Source organism: Lissotriton helveticus, chromosome 5_1 (assembly GCF_964261635.1).
Source record: "Lissotriton helveticus chromosome 5_1, aLisHel1.1, whole genome shotgun sequence".
Classification (NCBI taxonomy): Eukaryota; Metazoa; Chordata; class Amphibia; order Caudata; family Salamandridae; genus Lissotriton; species Lissotriton helveticus.
Window position 1 is genome coordinate 1254127668 of NC_136065.1, and position 21900 is coordinate 1254149567.

Consider the following 21900-nt stretch of genomic DNA (forward strand, 5'->3'; position numbering starts at 1 on the left):
GGCCTCTGAGGGGCAGAGCAGACACGGCCCATTTAGTTTAGTGACTCGCCCGCCGCCATAAACGAATCTCCACTAGGATTCCAACCCTGGGACTGGTGTCAGGCAGTCTCAGTGAAGACCCCAGGACCCATAAAGTGTCTCTCACCGGTGAGACCCGAAGCATCACAGAGCTCCGCTTCAGGTGGCCATGCTGATTGACATTGAGCATGCCGCCCCATCGGGCAATTTTAAAAATTCTAAAATGGTCTGTTCTTGGTGTGGCTAATGTCTGACTGAACTACCATGATAGATCACCAAACTCTGGAATGTGTCAGCAGCTATAAAATGTATTATAATGTTTACGAATTCTTTGGGCTAAGATGGACTGCACTGTGAACAGGCTTTTATGTCTCTCGACAGATGACTGACAAATGCTGCAGTGTGAGTTGTTGCTGACTTTAGATCACCTTAAGTCCCACACAAGGAATGCCCAGTGCATTGACATGGTATCACATTAAGATAAAGTTAATACACTAATTACTGCCTGTCTGTGCCCACCTAAGAACTGCACCAGTCAATCTCACTCTCAGAGCACCATAGCCTTTCACTGCGCCAAGGACGACAAGCGCCAAGTACAACACTCAACTGTGATTGGTTTTCTTCAGCACAACCCTAAAACATTTCAGAATCACACCACACTGCAGATAAGGACAACACTAAAAGTAATTTTATTTTACCCTGCAAGCCTACTGCTGACTGACAGCTTGTGTGAGGTTCCGGTTTTGCTGGGGGCCTTCTGTTAGCCACTTTCCCTTTTAACAGACTGCTTTGGGGGCCTTACTTACAATTCTTAGCCATTAGTGCTGTATGGTAAAACAGTCAGGGTGTTTCTAAGTCCCTGGCTGGCTATACCTGGATTATTTGCTCCCATTTTCATACCTTTTTTTTTGTAGTACCATATTAATAATTTGTTTTACAACTGTCATGTGAGGGCAACAAAAGGGACACGCTGGTTGCTCTCCAGCCTGTGGCATGGACCATGGACAACAGAAGGATGACTACAGAAGGTGATAGGGAGGATTCTCACACAACAAGCTGTAACATCAATGAGGGAAGAGTATGATGAAACATAAAGGTGCATCACACAAGAACTGGAGTTTGTACATCTTCCAAACCATGTGCAAGAACAAGCAAGTGGAAAGACAATAGCGAGAAATAACAGTCACTAGCAGTATAATGATGCCCGTGTGCATATCCTGTAACACTTTTGGCAGAATAGCATATTAGAGATTAACAGACAAGGGGGCAAATGTATCACAGCTTTACACCACTGCAACGTCATGCATAATCATGCAACACGGAGCGAAGTCCTGAGAACTTATTTGACAGCCTAAAGCTTTTTTTAACTTAAAAGTTGCGCTTTTTGTAGCAGAAATAGAACTTTGTGCTCATTTCCACTACATTATATCAAACTCGTTTTCCATGGTAGTACATGGGCATTCCAGTGCTACCATCCATAATTTTTGATGCAAAGTCATGTTTACAATATTGTCCAAGTCTACAAAGATTGTCAGACCAGACTGCATAAAAAATAACATCTCCTTGGGAGGGCGACTTTCTTGAAGGGTTTCCAGGGGTGGAGTAGCATAAGCATTGATGTCCTAGGGGATGTTTGGATAAAAGGGAAAATGATAACATTTGACGGTCTTCAGACAGAGTTTCAAAAGGGTATGACAGAACACTTCCGATACTTACAGTTGCGACACGCACTTCACTGGCACCTGAAGGAAGGGGCTTCCATACCGGAGTATACACCACTTGAAGACAGACTCCTCCTTGACCCGATGATTGATAAGGCAGTGTCCCTCACTTGCAAAAAGCTAATTAACAATACACCTGACTGTCTGGGATCCTTGCGGGCGGCATGGGAATCAGATGTGCGTCTCCTCGAGGAAGATGACTGGCGAGAGGCCCTGCAGAGCCCCAGAGAGATAGCGGAACGAGCAAGATTTAGGTTGATCCAACTGCGCATCCTGCATCGGTCTTACGCCTCAAGGACCGTACAGTACCGTATGGGCCATTGAACCTCGGTACAGTGTAACAGGGGCTGTGGTGAAACAGGAACTTTCTTCCACATATTCTGAGCCTGCCCCAAGATTCAGGCTTTCTGAGTGGGCATGGCCAGAGTGATGACATTGGTAGTAAAGGACCAGATTCCACTCGAAGTGCGATGGCATATCCTGGGGGTGACAGGAGAAATAGTATGGCCCAAAGGGGCAATGACATGGTTCGCCCTGGCGGGGGTGGTGACAAAACGCAACATCGTCCGTGCATAGGGCTCCAGTGTAGTTTCAACAGTGGAATCCTGGGAAAATGATTTTGATTGGTGCCAGCGGGCTGAGCAGGCAGTATATCAGAAAAGGGGATGCCCACGCAAATGGGAGAAGATATGGGGGGCCTGGGTGGGTTACAGAACCGGGCAGTCCCCAGTTTCGTAATGGGCTGCAGGTATGTTCAAGATTACTGTTGATTGATTGTGAACTAAGCTCGACGGGTGGAGCGGGAGGGCTAATGGTAGGGTTGAATTGTGGTAATATTTCCTATCTATATATGCCAAACTCCCTCTATGTATACTGTAATGTTTCTGAAGCATTTGTTTTTCTTGGTTAGTAAAAAGAATATTTAAAAAAAAATAATAACACCTCCTTGACGCAGACGAAAAGTTGGAGAAATGTTTTAATCTCTCCTAACATTTCAAACTGTGCATTTGTATTGCACTGTATAGCTCATTCCCAATGTGTGAAATGTTTAAAACAAATTGGACAAGCATAGGATCTTATACTGGGAAGGTATCCTTACAGTATAAAACTTATGCTAGACATCACAGACAAACAACTTTGCAAAAAAGTACAAAAGTCTGCATGTGGAGCTAGGCAGGCTGTTTGTGTGCCAGTGCTGGGGACGAGAGCAGCATATCTCAGTAGATATGGTGCTGTGAGGTCCTCTACCCGTAGAACAACGCAGAAACTTTGGTTGCTGTGTTACACTATTTTGTCGGTAAATCTGCCCCAAGATATACTGTGGTAGAGTATGGGGTGGAGTGGGTTACTCACATCTTGCCAGACACAGGAGTCTAGTGCAGTGGGAGTTGAAGATTGTTTAGAAAACAGAGCAACAAACAAACCAGGAAACGTTCAGAAGTTCCCACGAGCAATGGTAAAGCTCAAGTATCCCATTGAACGAGGAGGTATGGGTGGACTTGCCACAGTACAGCTGTGATGAGGGCCTCTATGTTGTGGTTGATGAGAGGTTTAATGAGTCATGTTGCATGGGCAGAACAGGTATGTCAAGTATTACCATGCATCAGGGTGTTATAATGAAAGGAGTGGTCTCTGAGTCAGTGTACAGGCCGTGCACTGGCTGCAGCAGATCATGCTTTGGGCGTCGCCTAGCAGCGGAAATGGAAAAATTAGCCTGGGGAATGATTTATTACCATACCCACACTGCAGCGGTCGATTGAGTGGACTAAGTAATGGCCCATTACCTTCGGCCAATACCTTTATGGTCGCCGCAATCATTAATTCACATCTGTGCTAAGGGAGATCCTTGTATCTGGGGCTTCCTCATTATGTTATTACGAGACTTTGGTTTATTCAGGACACTGCTTCCTGGAGGCCTTGTGGTGAATGGGAGTTGTTCCACCTTCCCGCTGCCCGCAGCATATGGTCCTGCACTGGTTAACAATCTAATGCAATGCAAAGTTTAAAGTACTTTGTGTTGTTCATTAATTGTACTTTTTGTACTCTTCACTAGAATTTCTGAAGGGTTTCACTGGCATGCCTGTTCCTTGATGTCTGCTGAGTGTGTGCCTGCAGAAAGATGAAAGGTGGCTGGTCCTTCTCAGCCTTGGCCCCCATTCCTCTGAAAAGCCTGAAAAGCAGCCCCTCTCTACTTACAATTGAAATCCAACTGCTTATTGTTCCGCAGCCCGCTGAAATTTTGACTGCTCCCTTTTCTGTAAGGAACTTGTGCACTCACCTACTGCCCATGCTAATAGTGCCAATAAACATTTTGATGTGCTATACATCATCTGCTGCCTTTCAATATCAGCTGTAAACTGTGGGTCTGCTTTACAAACTGTATTTTGTAGTACATAATGCAGTTTGACAGCAGTACTACTTACCCGCCACAAAATGCTATTCACAAAACTGTGACTTTAAATCTCCATCTCCATTTCTCCTCTCATTTCTATGGGAAGATCCTCATACATGTAGGTTTACTACTTAACAGTAAATGTGGGAGGGACAGGGAGAGTGGCTGGAGAATGGGGCACTCTTACTACTAAATGAAAGGATTTTAGGGAGGAAAAATGAGAGGTTTAGGAGGATGAAGGAGGGGTGTAGGATGCCTAAGGGGTAGGAGATTACAACGTTTTTTAAATGCTCCCTATACTTTCCCATAGGGGGATCTTCTACCCGGTGGTGCCAAACTCTGCTTACGTGTCATTCAAGTACATTTTTTTTAAATCCCACCTTATTTAAAAGAAATCCCACCTAAAGTACAATGTTTATACTTACTTATTGTGTAATAAAAATCCAAAAAACGATGTATAGAATTAATTTAATGTAATTATTTTTAAAAAGTAACATCAAAAAGTATTCCCTTTGGCGTCCAACCTCACCACAGGTCACATTCACCAAAATGCCAATTAACTTACATTCTCAGACTCAATCACAACTCACATGGACAACCGTCACAATCAAATATAGTGCCACAGAATAGCTGACTGTATCAGATATTTAACATAAATATATTGTTGCAAAAGATAAAAATATATCCAATATAATCTTATTATTCATATGTGTAAAATACAATTCATAGGAAAAATAAAGAAAATATTCCTTAAAACATTATTAGACTGATTCACCATAATTAAAAATACACACCACAAATAAGAAAAAGAGAACGCACAAGACAATACACTATGTTATCTGCTAGTTTGTACCAATAATCTGTACAGGCACACAACCGATACAAAATTCTAGTGTACAGGCAAGTTCCACAAATACAGCCTCATGGATGCGTCAACGCATTTCAGTGATTTCCAACAGATTCAATCAACCTTCTACAAGACATCAAATCTTTTATCAATATTTATCATTGGCACCAAGCAGGCCTCTTAATTGGTCCCCTGTAGTATATATATATTTATTTATTTTTCTTCCTCTTTTCAAGGCTTGGTGAGGATCTCAATCGTAGAACCAAGCGATCCGCAGCAGACTCTAATGTGGGAAATCTCCCCTCATGTTGGTTCAGACTCTTAGTCCTGGGAAAACCTCTCCCCTCTGCGCAAATTGCACGGGTGCCTTACATAGGATGGACCCACCGGAATCTTGACTATTTTTAGCACAAATATGGGGCCTCTTATTGCCTCAAAGGGGCCTCACGCTATTTTGATTGTTAATAGCGTGGCACATCTGTACGTCTTTGGAACTTTTTTGTGTTTAAGTTAAGTTAAAAACAAAAGCATTCCAAAGATTTGTATATAAAGATTCATGTTTTTTTTATTAATCAGAGTGCATCTCCTTATTGAGTCGTGTATATAAAGATACATGTTATTTTTATTAATCAGAGTGCATCTCCTTATTGAGTCGTGTATATAAAGATACATGTTATTTTTATTAATCGGAGTGCATCTCCTTATTGAGTCGTGTGCATTTGTGTGTGTATTTGCCGATGCCTAACACTCCTGTTTGATAAGCCTAAATCTGCTCGACCACACTAGCCCCTAAAAGAGCACATTGGGATTGCTAGGGCAAGCCCCAGTCCACTCATAAAGGAATACCCAGACTTTTTGCACAGTATATCTCATTTGATATACTACATATAGAGACGGCTTCCTACATGAGGTAGTTGATGGGAGTGAATGTGAAGTGGTTATTAATGTAGTGAAGGTGATGAGATTACTGGTAGGAGTAGAGGTGATAATGTCACTGGAGAGCGTTTATGGGAGTGGAGGGGATGACATCTCTGACGGAAGTGAAAGTGATGAGTACACTGCTGGAAGGGAGAATGTCATTGATGGGAGTGTAGCTGATGAGGCCATTTGTGGGAATGGAGGTAATAAGGACACAGGTGAGAGTAAATGTGGTGGTCATTTGTGGATGTGATGAGGTCTGAGAGCTATGCTGGCATGCAGTGATAGCTGAGGACAGATACTATGTTCATGCAGAATGACTACTGTATCTGGCAAGAGATAAGGTGTGGCGGAGCCTACAGGGGATACTCACTTGCTTGATGGTGAAGTCGTTGATGAGGTGATGGTTGTGTTCATTGAGATTACAATGCAGAGACACACAGTCACTCTGGTAGAGAAGGTCCTGCAGTGTGTACACTCGCTGCACTCCCAAAGACCGCTCAATGCCATCTGGTAGGTAAGGGTCATAAAAGATCACGTTGAATCCAAAAGCCTTGGCTCGAACTCCCACCGCCTGTCCAGCTCGACCTGCAGATAGATGACAGACAAACACCATGGGATCAATGCTCTCCAAATCACGACTTTGAGGAAAATGCTATTTTTTGCTAGGGTAGAGGGAAGGATTTGCCCGAATACCTGGCAATTGCTGTTGTCCTTACAGAATCCCTGTGGCAGATTGCAGAACTCTTCTTACTAAAGCCTTTTTTGGAAGAAAGAACCCCTTTATCTGAGAGAGCGCCATTTACAGTGAAATTTGTAGGGGTGCAGCATATGTACAAGTAGTCAGCACCCGTATATATAGAGGACTTTTTTAATCATGTTTAGATGCAATGTATGACAAAGTACTAATGTAAATTGGTATCAGAGAAGGTGCAGAGCCAACGTTACAAGGTGCAAATTCATATTTGCGGCAATAAGAGAGATGCTTTGAAATGAAATCTTTCACTATTAATAAGAATGTTTAATTGATTTGCTAATGTGCCTTCATATGGACTAATTGAAATGTAATCATGCTTTATGTACTCAATAATTAGTCGAACATTGTGAAAAAATGCATTTGTCGTTAAGGTTGGAGGCCTAGTGAACCCAGAGAATTGCTCATTTAAACGTAAGGCCTAAAAACTAGCCTAGGCCTAGTTCATGGAAATGGCGCAGGCCTGTATGAAAATGTTTGCTTTGCATATAAACGGTATAAATGCTTATGAAAGAGGCTTTAGAAAATGTTGCAACATTATTAGACTGTGAGCCTATTTGCGTATATTCTTTTGCAGGTGCATCATCCAGTAGATTGTAGAGTAGAAGGGCCCATTGTGTGCGAGAGCTAGAAATATTAGACTGAGACATGGAGGAGTAAACCAGGAATTTGAAGATACAACTGGAAGCGACAGAGAGTCTGAGACCCATGGACATTTAACGGACAAGGATGGAAGAAGGCCAAAGTGGAAAACTTCATGTAATCGACACCTTGGAGAGGGCGTACCTGAAGGCGTGTCATTCACATTTTGGGGTTTCGTATTAGGGACAGCACCCCGAGGGGGGAGGCAGAGCAGATGGGCTGAGGAGTCAGAGAGAGTGGTTGGTCTTGGTAAATAGCTTAGCTATGACTGAGGATTCTCTAGTCTTGGAGAGAAGTGAGTGAACTTCATTGAAGTCACCACTGCTGACACCTTTGGTTAGGTTGGGCTGTTGTTGAGTAGGGATATCACTTAGAGTAGTGTAGGGACAGATTAACCTGGATTTATGTCCTTTATTCCGATGAGTACCAGAACCCAGGTTATAGCTATTCTGTTCAGTCTGATGGTCCTGGAACTGATCCTGGTATTGTTCATCAGTCGCCTGAGACTTTTCCGTAGGATTATGTTTGTATTAGTGCCGGTTTACCTTTTGAACCTCTTGCTGAGGTGTTTGTACCTGCAGTTATTTTTGGTTATGTAATAAATCTTTCAAACTTAGTTTGGTAGGTGGTTCTTGGGGGAAGCAATTGGGATTTCTAAATTGTTTATTCTCTTATGACAGATTGCCTAATTCACTCTATGGCAGGTAAAAAGGTCTAGTCGACCTGTGACGGGATTCTGGAGAATGACAAGCAGACTCTAGAGATAAAATCCCGCCTTTCCAGTTGGTAGCAGAGGAGAGTAGGATGGTTTACCTTCTAGAGTGAGGGTAATCCAGAAGTAGGTTGAGATTTCCCCGAGGCCCATAGAACCAAGGATGAGTGTCCAGAGAATCGCGGATGGAGGACGGCGTTCCACGAAAACTGACGGAGAGTGACAGTGCGGCAGAAAGCAGCAGGTCGAAGGAGAGTGAGTATGAAAAGGGTCATGCGTTGCTAGATTGCGGTGTTATGTTGTAATGTGTGTTGTATTGTCTTGCGGAGTTGAATGCCTGTAGTGTGAAAGAGGAACAGGTTGTGAGCGAGCGCAACCAGTAAAAATCTTGGGTTCAGGGAGAGTCCAAGTGGTCCGGGTGTATCGAACACCCATAGTAATTGTCGACTTTGTTAAGGGGGTTATGAGGTACCATTAATCGCCCGCAGGACCGAGATAGGGGGAACGAATGTGTGAGTGCGTGGGTAACAGACGCTGGTCGGAAGTTGCCGTGAGTTTGTAACCTATCAGTGAGGCGATGTCCGGTCGTTCTCGGACAGACATTTGCCAGTTCTGGTGACAATTACAGTTAGACTGTGGCCGTACAGTCAGGGAAGTGGTTGCTTGGTCGGAAGTAATCATTTTCAGTGTATGATTGGGACGCATGCGAGACCGGGAGAAGTACGGAGAGAGGAGGGGAACTGCTGCGAAACGGTGGCGAGTGACGTCAGAAAGAGCCGCGCTGAGATTGGTCGGTTGGTGTGGAGCCGCGCTGAGATAGGGCGGTTAGTGAGAAGCCGCGCTGAGATTGGTGGATTGTCATCAGGAAGTAAACAAGCGCTGTGGAACAAGGAAACGTTTTGGGTTTTCATCATGAAATGTTTTAAGGTGTTGCGGAAATGTTTCAAAGGCGAAAACAAGATAGAACCTCGGGGTGGGGAGGAGGCTCCACCCGAGGATACTCCAGCTCATTACATGGCTACAAATGTTGGGTTACATACCATATTGTGGCTTGATACCTGGTGTAAGATGACAGATGGAAATGAAGAATTGACCTTCCCTAAATACGGGACGTTTAGGCTAGAAGTGTTGTATCAGCTGAAAGCGATTATGGCTGCGTTGCGACCTTTGCCCAGACCAACACAATTTGAAGCGCTAAATGCATGGATCAGGGCAGCCCATGATAGGGGCAGAGATAGGCGACAAGAAAGGGTGAAACGATCAGTTAAGGCGGTCCAAGATGCGAGATGGGATGCCATGGAGAAGAGATGGAGGGTACAGACTATAGAAGGGGATAGATTGTACCCGTTACTAGATGCACAGAGGCGAAATACAGAAGACGAGGATGAGGACAGCGAGACAGATGATGGCCTGATAGAGAGGATGCTGGCAGAGAGACCACCTCCATACAATCCCGAGTTGGGGGGCACGCCAATGTCAGCCAAGTGCGGGGAAGCGTCTGACGGAGATGGTGGGGTCAAAATGGTGAGTGATTTGAGCACCTCAGGGGACATGTTTTGTCCAGTGAAGGGAGAAAAAGCACCTCCCCCTTCCCCAGAGACGAGAGTAGTGGGGCGATTTACAGTACAGAAGGTTCGGGTGGAAGAGGGTGTCCACTCACAGAAATTGCCAGATGCGCTTACGGTACCTGTTACCATAGGTCCCATAGTATCAGTGTACAACCCAGAGCAGAAACAAGTCGAGAATTCGTTGCAAAGGGGGAGTGAGAGATGCACCAGTGAAGACAGGAGTAACGGGACAGAAGAAGGGTGGAGGCAGTTGCCAACGCCAGTAGACAGCAGTACTCCTTTGGTGGCATCGGCAGACTCCTCGGAAGGACAGATGGGGTGGAGGGGACCGATGGATCTGAGGGGACCAAGGCCGAGGTCGATGAGAGAATTAAGGCCAGACTTGAGAACGTGGGAAACGGTTGTGGACACTCAGAGTGATAGATCCAGGAATGTCTTTGGGTCTGCCAACCAGGAAGATAGGATGGTGTCCCACTGTGCGCCTAGTGAAAGCAGGCAGGAGTGGGAACGAGAAGGGGTGGGGAATAGGGGGGCGTCCCATCACACCTCTAGCAAAAGTAGACAGGAGTGGGTTCGAGAAGGCTGGGAGAACAGAAGGGTTCCCCCTAACACACCTGAGGAAAACAGACGAGGAATTCAGGACAGTGGCGGGAGAGGCTCTAATGGAACTACTAGCCAAGGTACATTGAGGGCTGCGATAAAGGCAAGAAGAATAGATGTGCTGAGGCTGAAAACAGAAGTGGAGGAAATAGTGGAAGGTACATTGCCACTAGAGAGAATTGAACTATACGAACCAGATGAGCTACTGTTTGTAGCAAAGGATGTTACACGGAGGGCTAGGGCTGCTCATGAGAAACTCTCGGAATTGGCAAATAAATACAGCGTAGATTTGACAAAAACAAAAGCTTTGCAGAGTGGCCACCGGTTACAGTATTCAGATCAAGATCTAGAAGAAAAGAGGGTGATCGGATTGAAAACTCACATCAGGGAGCTGATTGTGGGAATACGAACGTGGTCACCTCTGGAGAAATGGGAGGAAAGGTGGTCAAAAAGAAAGAGTGTTAGAAGGAGCGCTCTGGAGAATCTCCGGGAGGAGGGTTGATGCATGCAGAGGCATACCCCTTGCGGGAGGTGGCTCATGGAGGCTATGTACACGTACCCTGGAGTAGGGGAGATCTGGCTGCCTTTACGAACACATTCCCAAAGTTGAGAGAAAGTCCAGTGGAATGGTACAAACATGTGGAGAGGTTTGTTAAAATCTCAAAGGTGCTGTGGATTGATTTGAACACACTGTTTGACATTGTGGTCCCAAGTGACTTGTGGATAGCGTGCAAGGTTAGTGTTGAATGGCCCACCGCGGAGCCAGAACGAGATTCTGCCACGAATGGGCCGTCACCCAGGGTGATGGCAAAGTATGAGCAGGCGATCACGTGGCTGAAGACTAAGGTACCACCACAGGACATAGACTGGGTGAAAATAGATCGGACTAGACAGGAACCAAAAGAGACAGTGCATGAATACTACGAGAGGTTATTGCTGATCTTTAAGCAGTACAGTGGGTTAGATGTGATGGACCCAAAGGATATGGGACAGTTCGTATCCAAATTTGTCCTAGGATTAAGGCCTGATATTTGCCTTATGATACAGCAACATCTGATCTGTTGGCAAAATAAACACCTCGATGAGATTTTGAGGTATGCGAGGTATTGCAGTGACGAGATAGACTCGAAGACAAAGAAGCTTAAGGACAAACTGATGTTAGTACAGATGCAAGCGGGAGGACAGGGTCAGTCAGGCAATGGCACCATGGGAAGGAGATCAGGGGGGCAGAAGAGGGACGGAGAGGAAGGTCCGAGACCTAGGATAGATATAGAGGCCCTGAAAAAGACGACCAAATGCCATCAATGTCACGAGGTGGGGCATTGGAGACGCGAGTGTCTCCATAACCCTGACATTTAGGTACAGGAGGAAGAGGAGGAGGAGGAAGTACAAGCCCCTCCGGTAAGGAAGGTGACAGTGACCAAATCCCAGACGACGAAAGGGGGGACGTCAGCCCCTAGGGCTCCAGTTCCCCAGACACCGAAGATTTCAACAGGAAGCAAGGTATATAAGCAGATGCCTTTCATAGTGGAAGGGGACGAGTGTTACCAATTTGATCCAGTGACAGGATGGTACGTGGATGGGGAGGAGGGCTGTACTCTACGAGCTGTACTGGAGGTAGATCAGAGAGGACCTTTTGTAGAGGCAGATGTAGATGGTCATCCCACCACATTTCTGGTTGACACTGGTCCCTCTTGCTCCACGGTGCGGTCTGCGGTGGTCCCCAACTTACCCCTTTCAGGACAGACCATCCAAGTTGTAGGAGTTGCAAACAGAAGAATGACAAACCCCCTGACTGAGCCAGTCCCTATTAAGATTGGAAGTTTTAGTGACCGACACCAGTTCGTGGTGTGTGATTCCAGTCCTGTGTGCCTGTTAGGAAGAGATCTTTTGTGCAAACTTAATTGCACCATCTATTGTACCCCAAAGGGAGTGGAATTACAGACAAACAATGATGATGCTGATTTTAAGGTTGCAAATACGCATACGTGCATTGAGTTGTACCCTGCTATAACTGTGGAGGAACTCCCTTGGGACTTGAGAGACTCAGTCTCCCCATCAGTCTGGGACTTCACAGGAGAGGAGATTGGACTGATTAAGGGGGTAGAGCCAGTCAGAATTCAGGTGAGACAGAATGTTGAATTTCCTCGAACTCCCCAGTACAAGCTGACCCCAGAAACACTTGAAGGTATAAAACCTGTGATTGAGTCCATGGTTAGACAGGGAATTCTGAAGGAGGTTATGGAAAGACCCTGTAACTCTCCGATAATGGGATTGCAGAAACCAAGTGGGAAGTTCAGGATTGTGCAGGACTTACGAAAAATTAACAACATAGTTGTTCCATGCTGTCCAGTGGTACCGAATCCATCAGTGATACTGTTTCAGATACCGTTCCAAGCTGAATGTTTTTCTGTGATTGATTTGTGTCAGGCTTTCTTTTCTATCCCATTGCACGAGGAGAGCCAATTTCTTTTCGCATTTAAAATAGAGAGTCGCGTTTTAACATGGTGTCGTATCCCCCAAGGGTATACAGAGAGCCCATCGATCTTTAATCAATTGCTGAAAAGGAATCTTGAGAGTCTAGTACTACCGCAGAACTCCGTTCTTGTGCAGTACATAGACGACCAAGATGCTTGCAGGATTGATACCATTGCCTTGTTGAACCATCTGGGGAAGAATGGACACAAGGTATCTCCCAGTAAACTACAGTACTGCCTGCAAGAAGTGCAGTATCTGGGTCACAGAATAGAGAAGGGGAAGATAAAGGTGTCACCTGACAGGATTGAGACTATCATGAGAATGAGTGTGCCCTCGACTCAAAGAGAGGTCAGGATGTTCTTAGGCATGGTTGGCTACTGCCGACAGTGGATCGCTAACTTTTCTCTGAAGGCGAAACCACTGCAGAAACTGACGCACAAGGACGTGAGTGATCCGGTACCATGGGACACAGATTGTATGATGGCCTTTTTGGAGCTGAGAGAGGACCTGTATCGCGCTCCAGCTCTGGGAATGCCCGATTACACCAAATCATTTGCATTGTTCTGCTGCGAGAGGGAGGGGTGTGCATTGGCAGTCTTAGTGCAAGATCATGGAGGAGTCCGTAGACCAGTTGCATACTTCTCGGCTACCTTAGATCCAGTAGCCGCAGCGTTGCCCGGATGTCTCAAATCCGTTGCTGCAACAGGTGTCAGCATTGAAAGGTGTGAAAGTATTGTGATGGGATATCCACTGACAGTGCTTGTACCTCATTCTGTGGAATTGTTGATGACCAGGACCAAGACGCAGCACTTGACAAACAACAGGCTCACACGCTACGAGCAGGTTATACTTGCTGCAGAGAATGTGACTCTCAGGAGGTGCTCTGTCTTGAATCCTGCTACTTTGTTACCATTACCGAATGATATAGAAGATGATTGGGAAGACCATGATTGTCTTGATGTAACTGAACTATGCACCAAACCTAGACCGGATATTGTTGATGTGCCATTACCAGACCCTGATGAAATTTATTTTGTGGATGGCTCATGTGTAAGAGACAATACTGGTCAGTTGAGAGCAGCCTTTGCTGTCTGCACTATTTCTGGAATAATTGAAGCAGCCTGCCTGGAAGGAGTACACTCTGCACAGGTGGCTGAGATAATTGCATTGACACGCGCCTGTTTAGCAGCCAACGGCATTAGGATCACCATATTCACGGACAGCCAGTACGGATTTGGGTGGTTCATGACTTTGGCCAGTTGTGGTCCCTGAGGGGTTACATGACACATCGGGCTCCCCAATCAGAAATGGTGAATTTATCAGGTTATTGCTGGAGGCCTTGCAAAGACCTGCAGAAATAGCTGTGGTAAAATGCACAGCACACACAAAGGGAACGGATTTTGTGACACAAGGGAACCGTTATGCTGATGAAGTTGCACGCTATTGTGCAGAGCAGGGATACTCCTTTACGGAACAAACAATTGAGGGACCAAGGGAAAGAACCGAACTAAGCATGATGCTTGAGGTGGCAGACACATGGGAAGAGCTGAGAGACATGCAAGGACAGACATCTGATTATGAAAAAAGGGTGTGGGAATCGGCTGGCTGTGTCAAGGGAGATTTGGACATGTGGGTTTCAGCTGATGGAAGAGCTGTGTTACCGAATGAGTTGGTGAGTGCAATGGCACGACAGATACATGGTCCTGTACATTTGGGAAGGGATGCGATGGTGCGTGTATTCAGGCAAACGTGGTACAACCCAAAATTTAGACAGGCCGCAGAAGCAGTATGTCAGAGATGTGTAACCTGTCAACAGCTGAATGTTGGGAAAAGAACACCTGTTACATTGAGTCACATTGGGAGGTCTGGCGGACCTTTCTATAGGATGCAGATAGATTTCATCGAGATGCCGAGGTGCAATCGCTTCAGGTACATCTTGGTGATTGTGTGTGTGTTTTCTAGATGGGTTGAGGCATATCCCACTCGTAGGTGCGATACACTCACAGTAGCAAAACTGTTGTTGAGGGAGCTAGTGCCACGATTCGGGGTTCCGACCTCTTTGGAATCGGACAGAGGAAAACACTTTAATAGCGAAGTTGTGAAGATGCTTTGCTCTGCCCTGAACATTGACCAGAGACTGCATTGTAGCTATCGACCAGAGGCTTCTGGCATAGTGGAGCAAATCAATGGGACTTTGAAAGCTCGAATGGCAAAAGTGTGCTCATCCACGTCCCTGAAGTGGCCCGATGCCTTGCCATTGGTACTAATGAGCATGCGTAGTACCCCAGACAGAAGGACAGGGCTCTCGCCTCACGAAGTTCTGATGGGGAGGGCTATGAGACTGCCATCTATTCCTACAACTGCCTTGATGAATATCATAGATGATGTAATTCTTGACTATTGCAGAGGACTTTCTGATGTCATGCGTTCTGTGTCTCTTCAGGTGCAGGCTGCTGAAATTCCGGCTTCTAGCGACCTTTGTCACGACCTGTGCCCTGGTGACTGGGTCCTGGTGCGGAAGCACGTCAGGAAGAGCTGCCTGGATGTACGTTGGAGAGGACCTTTCCAAGTGATCCTAGTCACTACTACTGCTGTGAAGTGCGGTGGATTGCCAAATTGGGTCCATGCTTCTCACACCCGACGAGTCCCAGCACCCAAGGAGAGGACAGCTCCTCTCGTATATGAAAATAATAACGAAGAAGAGGATTCATCAGAGGGAGCAAGTCAAGCTGTGGGGGTGCCTGTAGAACTTGGGGACTCCCCTGATCAAGCAGGAAACGGCCAAGACGAAAGTGACACGGAATCTGCCTCAGAGGGAGGAAGTGGCGGAGAAGGCGATCTGAGCGCAGAAGAGGTCGACAGTGGAGACGAACAGGGTGTGCAAACGAGAACCAGAAGGCCAAGAAGTGCAGGGGATCATTGGCCCGAGAGACGGAGGCGAATGAATGTGAGATTGGCTTCCGAAACAGATCTTGCCCCTGTGTCCGAAGAATCCGATCCGGAAGAGGGAGAACGAGGAGCTGAGCAAGGAGGTCCGAGAAGGTCAAGGAGGGTGAGGGTACCTAAGACTCCCTTTACCATTGATTACACTAGTGACACTTGTCTTTCTTTCTGTTTCTATTACTCTGCCATCGCTAATATTGGCATAATCTGGAGGTAATTGACTTGGGTGCCTTCTTACATTAAGAAATGTATTATTTCTTCTTTCTATCTATTGAATTTGAAAACACCAACTTTGCAGCTAGTATTGTACACCTGCGGACACATCGGCAGGTTTTAAATGCACCCTCTTTCCCCCATCATTTCACATCAGGACCATAGCTTTCTCAATATATATCAAAGCTTGCATCTGCCCTACGACTCACTACTGCTGCCCCATTCATTCCATGCCTCCTCATGCCATTCATACCCACATCCCAAACAAACTATCACAGCCATGCTTCCATGTTCATCCCATGCAGCCTAAATTAACACTGCCTCCCCATAGTCCCCATTCACCTGATGCATGCCCATCCGAGCCCCCTTCCCATCCAACCGTCACCATTTGTTCCCATCCCAGCTCTGCTAGACTACCTCCCACATCACATAAGCCGCCTCCAACCCCAGGTCTGCTTTACCAGCTTTGAGATCCCTCCTTTTCTCTGATATGCCCCCAAAATTGCGGTCAAGTCCATGCCATCGAAATGTAACCTGAGGAATATGCATGTGGAGACCGGAAATGGATTTAAAATTATGAGAGAGGCATGAGAGATTGTTGTGGCATTTTTTTATTGGGGATTTCAGTTCAAGGAAGGCACTATTGTTGGAGTTTATCAAAGACTGACAGGTGTGAGGGTTACTGAATACACCCGACGTTATAAACCAGCCATATTTCCATTGGCTGGTTTCTCACCTCCTGGACATGTCTCCTCATGGCAGCCATGTATTCCCATCCCAGGCCTTTCCATACATGCCTCGTGATTCACCCCATCCCTCCACTGCCCCAGCCATGTCTCCCACTGGCCTGACTCCCTGTCCTGCCATGGCTTCCACGTCCAAGCCAGGCTCCCAAGCAAGCCACCCGCCTCTCACGCCAGCCACCTCCCACGCCCATGCCTCATTCTCTAATAACATTAGGTGTTCTTCATGACTCCTGAGGTGGAACCTGTCTCGCTTTCCACTTCTTGGGTTGTGCAGAGGGCTGCTTTTGTGGACACAATCTCTCTCTTTAAACATCCTGGTGATTTAGAAGTTCTGCTTCTCTCTTGGGATGGTTTATTAATGTTTCCAAGACTTTAGCTCGCCCCACGGTCTCTGTTTGTGGTCTGTCTCTGTTTGGCCAATCTGCACCAGAAGTGCTGTTACTGTATTTTTTGTGCAACTGGGCTAAAAATGTTGGGCCACAAACACCCCCATCCCTCATCACCACCAACCCTGCTTCAAGTCTTCCCACAGGCTTCTTTGCCGTCATGCCACACTGCGACACCCCCAGATCTTTTCCCAAACATAAATCTCTAACAAAACTGGAGGCGTGGACTAAAAACGACTGGAGACAGTGGATACTGCAACTGCCCCAGCTTGATGAATTTTCTGGTAATAATAAACTCTAATGCATTTCCGGCTTTTGGTAAATATTGCACCCAATTGGGAACAAAATCGATGTCCCCTGCCCTCCTATATGATAATTACAAAAGTCGATGCAATAACACGCTGCAGCAGCTTTTGTTGGGCGGGAGAGATGTATGGGACAAGAGTATTCCGAGGAAGAAGCAAGCCCCGCTGTCATTTCAGCTGAGGGTCTCAGGCACTGAGAGCAGATAGAACCCCGTTGTCATTGAACATGAGGGTTGCAAAGTCGGCAGCAGACCAAAAGCCTGATTGTATTACTACATAGAGCCCCAAACTCGGGCAGGAGAACAGAACCGCACTGGCATTAAAACTGAGGGCGGAAGAGTCAGGCTTGAAGAGTCTGGGACACTGAGAGCATCCTCGAGCCCCACTACCATTAACCGAGATGAGCAGGGCAACACTCCTCGTTCATGAAAACTGATGGGTCAGGCCCAGTCACCAGCCCAGAACTACAGTATCATTACAAGAGACACTGGCGTCAGGCCAGACCCATGCTGGCATGTTTATTTATTTTTATTTTGAAAGTTTTATATAGCGCGAACAAGATCTTTGCAGATATCAGAGCGCTTTACAAGGACACGGGGGTGATAGAGTAATACAAAGTAATATTTGAGGTAGTTAGGTACAAGGTGCTTAGTTACATAGGTAGGTCAAGAACATGAGGTAGGTCACAGGTGAGGTAGTGTCGGTACACGGTGCATAGACAAACAGTTGCGTCAATAATATAAAGTACAAAAATAAGGAGCATATACTTGCTTAAGCGTGTTTAAAATTTTTGGAGATAGCATAAAGGTGGGCATAGTTGAGGTGGGTGAGTGCAGGATGTATAGTCCCACAGGTGCGTCAGTAGTAGAAAAGTAGGAATCGTTGAGGTGGTGTGGGTAAAGTGTGCAAAGTCAAACAGGTACGTCAACAATATAACAATATACAAAGTCAAACAGGTGCGTCAACAATATAACAATATACAAAGAGTAAACGTATACAATCAAGTAAGTCGATAATACAAGTAATACAATAGACCAGGGGGGTCAGGCAGGTCTTACAGAGCAGATTCATGAGAAATACGGAATAGTAGATCATGTGTATTTAGCCATGAGGATCGCTTTTACTTCTTTCTTAAAAAGTTTGTTGGTGGAGATGAGCCTGGTTTCAGGTGGGAGTGAGTTCCAGATCCTGGGTGCCATTCCTGAAAAGGAGCGTTTATATGTTTTTTCCTTCCGAAATCTTCGAGGCTTCAGCAGAAGATTGTTTGTGCTTCTAGTAGTTCTAGAGCCACCCGAAATTGTCAGCTTTTGAGTGAGGTAGGCGGGTGAGTTCATGTGTACAGCCTTGTGTGTCATGCAGGCGATTTTCAGATGTATTCTGGCTTCAAAAGGTAGCCAGTTCAGGGATTTAAAGTCAGGGGAAATATGCGAGTGTTTTTTTGAGCCAGTGATGAGTTTTGCTGCGGCGTTAAGGGACGCTCTTAGGGGTGCCGTTGTAGTTAGGGGGAGCCCGCAGAGGGCGGTGCTACCGTATTCTATGTGCGGGATGACTATAGATTGTACTGCAGTTTGTAAGTCTTTGGCAGGAAGGAAGGGTTTAAGTTTTCTCAAGGTATTGATTTCATGTGTGCCCACCCCAACCGCTGACAGTAGGGCAGACCACACTGTTGTTGACACCGAGAGCCTCGGACACTGGCAGTAGACCCAAACACCGCTGCCAAAATACAGGGGTCTCGCACCACTGAGCTGAGCCCAGAAACTCACTGTCATCAATCCCAAGGGCCCTGGACCACTCGCCCAGTTACCTTAAAAACTGAGGGCTCCAGACACCAGCAGCGTGTCTGGGCCAATACTCCATTAAAACTGTGCATTAGTTTGTTTGAACAGGGAGGGGAGCATGCTTATGGTTGAGCAGTAACAGGGGACCTTCAATATATTTTGCGAGACCCCATTATTTTGCGTTGCATCAGGCTTTAGGGTGTGCCTGTAAGGCTGGCTCACATGAGGTGAAGCCATGTATGCATTTAGCTGTGAAAGAACCCTCCTACCATTCCAGTCTAGTGCCGCTAAAAGAAGGTTCATATCACCAGACAATGGCCACAGATTTAGGAGCTAGGAGATTCTTGGCAGGAGACAGAGTCCATCACTCACGGTAATTCAGGAGCTTCGCATTATCTCACGGTGAATGAAGGTTTTTACTTCCATGGAGCACATAGCGAACTAAGCTCAACCACCACTGTCCAGACATCGGCAGACATGCGAAGGAAGGCACAAGACCATAAAGTGATGTGCCAAGGGTCATGCAGTTTCAGAAAATGGGGGAGCTGGGATTCAAACCTAGGTTTCCTGTTTCCCAAGTAACTTCGACTGTCGCAAGACCACACCTCTTCTCAAGTTAACTTTTCAAGGATTCATAAATGCCAGCCCACAAGTTAACATAAAAGACTCACTTGGGAAAGTTATAGAAAGATAACCAGAACTAGTGAATCATCTGCTTCTCTTCTTACTTGTGAGTGGTTCCTGTAACAATCTTCAATACTTCTTTAAAGACGTCTTGTATTTCCGTGACAAATGTTAAGTGTTTACCTGGTAATAAGTTTTTAGGTCTCGCCTAGGCAGCGCTTGCGCTGTATCTTCAAGACATGCTGTATTCAGTATATGGGCATAAAGCTCCGCCCACTTTCCGCCCATCTTTTTAATTAGCTCCTGTCCTTTGTAAATGATGGCTTTTCATTGGCAAATAGGCTAAGTAGTCCCTTGTTAGTACCGCAATGTCTCTTCTTGTAACCTCCCATGAGAACACCCCCTGTTACATTTGTTGTTACTTCCTAGGTTTTAATCACAGCCTCAAGGCACTAGTTTCCTAAATGGCTTCAGGCAGGCCAAACACTTGGTCCTAAGCTAGGCTGGCAGTGGTTACTTCACTCACTAGAACATCTCACATTTATATGACACTGTCTATAAATTTCCCCTTCATCAGCTACATACAACCTAATCCGAAATTAATGTAATAATTATTTTATTACATTGCAAAGCTACTAATTGTATATATGAACATGGCTATTTGAATGTACTCGTAGTACTGTCTAACATGCAACGCATTATGGGTCCGGTGGATGTTCCATATCTTCTGCAGTGTGCAGTACAATATGTAAACAAAAGAGGTTCCCTTTTGGGCACATATTGTATTGTATTGTATTGTAATTGCATTTAAATAGCGCTTACTACCCCATACGAGGCGTCAAAGCGCTTTTTCGGCGGGTAGCACGCTACTCCGGGACTCAAAGAGGATTGGTACTGCAGCCTGGAACATGGCTAGGTAGAAAACATTGTTGGCAGGGTATGCTCAGATGTGGGTCCCTTGCTCACTTTGCCACTGGATTCAAGCTCGCCTGGCTGATGAAGGGTGTTACCCAGAAACCGGTCCCAGGATGCTTGTTTCCGGTTCAGGGAAGACCTGGCTTGGCAGTTCGGGCTGGACTGTTCCCCTGAGGCACAGGGTCAAGACTGATTTGCATATAGCTGGGTCATAACTGAGGTGGCGAAGTGGGCTAAAGAATGATGATGGATTCAACCCAGATCTGTGACTGGGGGTGAGTGTCTGAAAAGTTTCAGGCCTTCGTCCATCATCTCCTTGTGTTTGCTTTGTTCGCCCTAAGTTGGCAGGGTATGCCCAGGCGTGGGTCCCTTGCTCACTTTGCCACTGGATTCAAGCTAGTCTGGCTGATGAAGGGTGTTACGAAGAAACCGGTCCTAGGATGCTTGTTTCCAGTTCAGGGAAGACCGTGCTTGGCAGTTCGGGCTGGACTGTTCCCATGAGGCGCAGGGTGAGGACTGATTTGCATATAGCTGGGTCTGAACTGAAGTAGCGAAGTAAGCTAAAAAAAATTATGATGGATTCAACCCAAATCTGCACTGGGGTGAGTGTCTGAAAAGTTTCAGGCCTCCGTTCATCATCTCCTTGTGTTTGCTAGGTAAAAAAAATTGCCATTTATAATGCCAAAAACTCCAACTTTGTAGACATGCAGTGCTAGTGCCTTGCTCACTAGGGACCTCTAGGAGCAGTTTCCGGTACTGTACCTAGACATGCAGTGCTGGTGCCTTGCTCACTAGGGACCTCTAGGAGCAGCTTGCGGTACTGCACAGAGACATGCAGTGCTGGTGCCTTGCTCACCAGGAACCTCTAGGAGCAGCTTGCGGTACTGCACTTAGACATGCAGTGCTGGTTGGTACCTTGCTCACTAGGGACCTCGAGGAGCAGCTTGCAGTACTGCACCTAGACATGCAGTGTTAGTGCCTTGCTCACTAGGGACCTCTAGGAGCAGCTTGCAGTACTGCACTGAGACATACAATGCTGGTTCCTGGCTCACTACGAAAGCATTTGCAATACTTAAAGTATGAGGTATTGGTGTTGCATTATTATTTGCTACACCAATACCTCAAACTATCAGTAAAGCAAGACCCATTGCTTTGCAAATGCTTGTTCTTGGTTGGAAACAGTAAGTGCTGGTGTAAATAACGCTTCTCGACAAATAGTGCCCAAGTAGTTTACATGACTGTGGGTGATGCTTTACACTTGGGTTTTATTTTACCTGCTATACGTCAAATGTTTCTTAGTCCAGTGAACATTACTTTCCAATCCATAATCATGTTTCTAT

At 46.0% G+C, this 21900-nt stretch overlaps 1 protein-coding gene across 1 annotated transcript in view; it reads right to left on the reverse strand.

The window, feature by feature from the left end:
• Positions 1 to 21900, reverse strand: part of CTBP2 (C-terminal binding protein 2) — a 135457-nt gene that overhangs the window by 52852 nt on the left and 60705 nt on the right. Inside the window, exon 5 of the mRNA XM_078644032.1 lies at positions 6270 to 6484. Coding sequence (XP_078500158.1) covers positions 6270 to 6484 — 215 coding nt within the window. The remainder of the gene's footprint in view (positions 1 to 6269; positions 6485 to 21900) is intronic.